General features: G+C 43.1%; 1 protein-coding gene across 1 annotated transcript; it reads left to right on the forward strand.

Annotated features, from left to right (window-relative positions):
* The first annotated feature begins 221 nt into the window (after nt 1-221).
* Nucleotides 222-1692, forward strand: LOC120176465 (vestitone reductase-like). Its single transcript, XM_039182895.1, has 2 exons — nt 222-1121; nt 1228-1692. The coding sequence occupies exon 1, from the start codon at nt 295-297 to the stop codon at nt 895-897; it is 603 nt and encodes a 200-aa protein (XP_039038826.1). The 5' UTR covers nt 222-294; the 3' UTR covers nt 898-1121; nt 1228-1692.
* Nucleotides 1693-1900: the final 208 nt, after the last annotated feature.

Raw genomic sequence — 1900 nt, forward strand, 5'->3', positions numbered from 1 at the left:
ATCTTGATGTAGATCTCTAGAAAATATTATATATATTTACAAATATTTTAAGGGAAGTGTCGTGCCGTGTCAGAAGTAGAGATCTAGACCGTGATTGAGATGACGATCTTGGTTGTGTTGTGTTGTATTTATTATGATTGAGGATTAATCAGATACTATTGTAATGGTTGTAGGTATCATAATCTTGTAATAATAGTTTTGAACAATATCGTTATCGTTATATAACAGACGTTATTGTGGTAGCGAACCTCTATATGAATTCCGGCCAGAAGAGAAAGTGAAGACTCAAAAGAGATGGAAGAAGTTGACAAAGGAACAGTGTGTGTGACGGGAGGCACTGGGTTCATAGCCTCATGGCTGATCAAGAGGCTTCTTCACGAGGGCTACTCGGTCCATACCACTGTTAGGTCAGATCCAGGAAACAAAAGAGACCTTAGTTTCCTAACCACACTGCCGGGTGCAGCCGAAAGGCTCGAAATCTTCGGCGCTGATCTTAACGATGCAGCCATCGGGGGATGCAAGGGAGTCTTCCATCTCGCCACTCCTCTCGACTTCGATGTGCCAGAGGAGGTATTTATCGAGAGGGCGGTGAACGGAACGCTAGGCGTATTGAAGTCGTGCTTAAGATCGGGTACCGTGAGGAGACTCGTCTATACTTCTAGTCAAGCCGCCGTTGTATTCAACGGACGGGACGTGGAGACGATGGACGAGAGTTTCTGGACCGACGCCGGTTTCCTTCGAGGGATACAAAACCGGAACCAACGTTGTTACATCATGTCCAAGACTTTACCGGAAAAGGAAGCTCTCGAATGGGGAGCACGACACGGACTCGATGTGGTGACAGTGATTCCTAGTCTCGTTGTTGGTCCTTTCATATGCCCCAAACTCCCTGCCTAATTGCACACAACGTTGGCTCTCATCTTCGGGCTTCAGCATCAATATCCTTACATTCTAAATGCGTCGATGGTGCACGTCGACGACGTCGCGAGGGCACATATCTTCTTGCTCGAATATCCCGATGCGAAAGGGAGATACAATTGTTCTTCCCACACGACGAGTCTTCAAAAGATGTACGAATTTCTTCGTGCCAAGTACCCGGAGTTCCCGATGCCGACACCGGAGTGAGTGAACCCTCTTTCGCGAGTAATACGAATATCTTTTTTATAAGATAACGTGTCACGTTTTGAGTGGTTGACAGATTTTTTTTTTTTTTTGGCTTTTCGACAGATCCTTAGCAAAGATCAAAGGTGAGAAATGCCCCGGTCTGTCACCAAAGAAACTGCTGGATACAGGCTTCGAATTCAATTACGGGGTTGATGAAATGTTTGATGATGCTATTAAGTGCTGCAAGGAAAAAGGTTATCTCTGAGTTCAAACTATTGAAAGAAGCTTTGATGAGATGTGAAATATTATTATCAATGTTGTATCAGATCATATTAACAATCTTCAGGAAGTCGATCGGAGTTGCATCTTGTGGCTCGATAAGCAACCCAATGCGGTTATAGGGTTAAAAAAAAGTTTTAGACCAACAATCAGTTGGTCTAGTGAGATGAGGCACTAGGTCCCTTAAGCAAGGTCAGGAGTTTGAATCTTGGAGTTTGCGAATGGAGCAAACTATGTTAGGAGAGTCGTTCTCACCTTTGTAATACCTGATCTGAATTAGTCGGATACTAGTGATTAATTAAAAAAAGTAGGAGGTTAATTATTGGAGAAAATAACCTCGTTGACAAAAAATGTTTTATAATATACGATTTTAACCAACTTTTTTTGGATTTGTCAAAATGACCAACTAAATCGTAATGCGATCGATAATTCGCAACGCGATCTCCGGTATCGCAAATCAGTTTCCAGATTCGCAACGCGAACTTCGACTATCGCAATGCGAACTTGGACTATCGCA

Source organism: Hibiscus syriacus, unplaced genomic scaffold (assembly GCF_006381635.1).
Source record: "Hibiscus syriacus cultivar Baekdansim isolate YM2019G1 unplaced genomic scaffold, ASM638163v2 tig00112249_pilon, whole genome shotgun sequence".
NCBI classification, from domain to species: Eukaryota; Viridiplantae; Streptophyta; class Magnoliopsida; order Malvales; family Malvaceae; genus Hibiscus; species Hibiscus syriacus.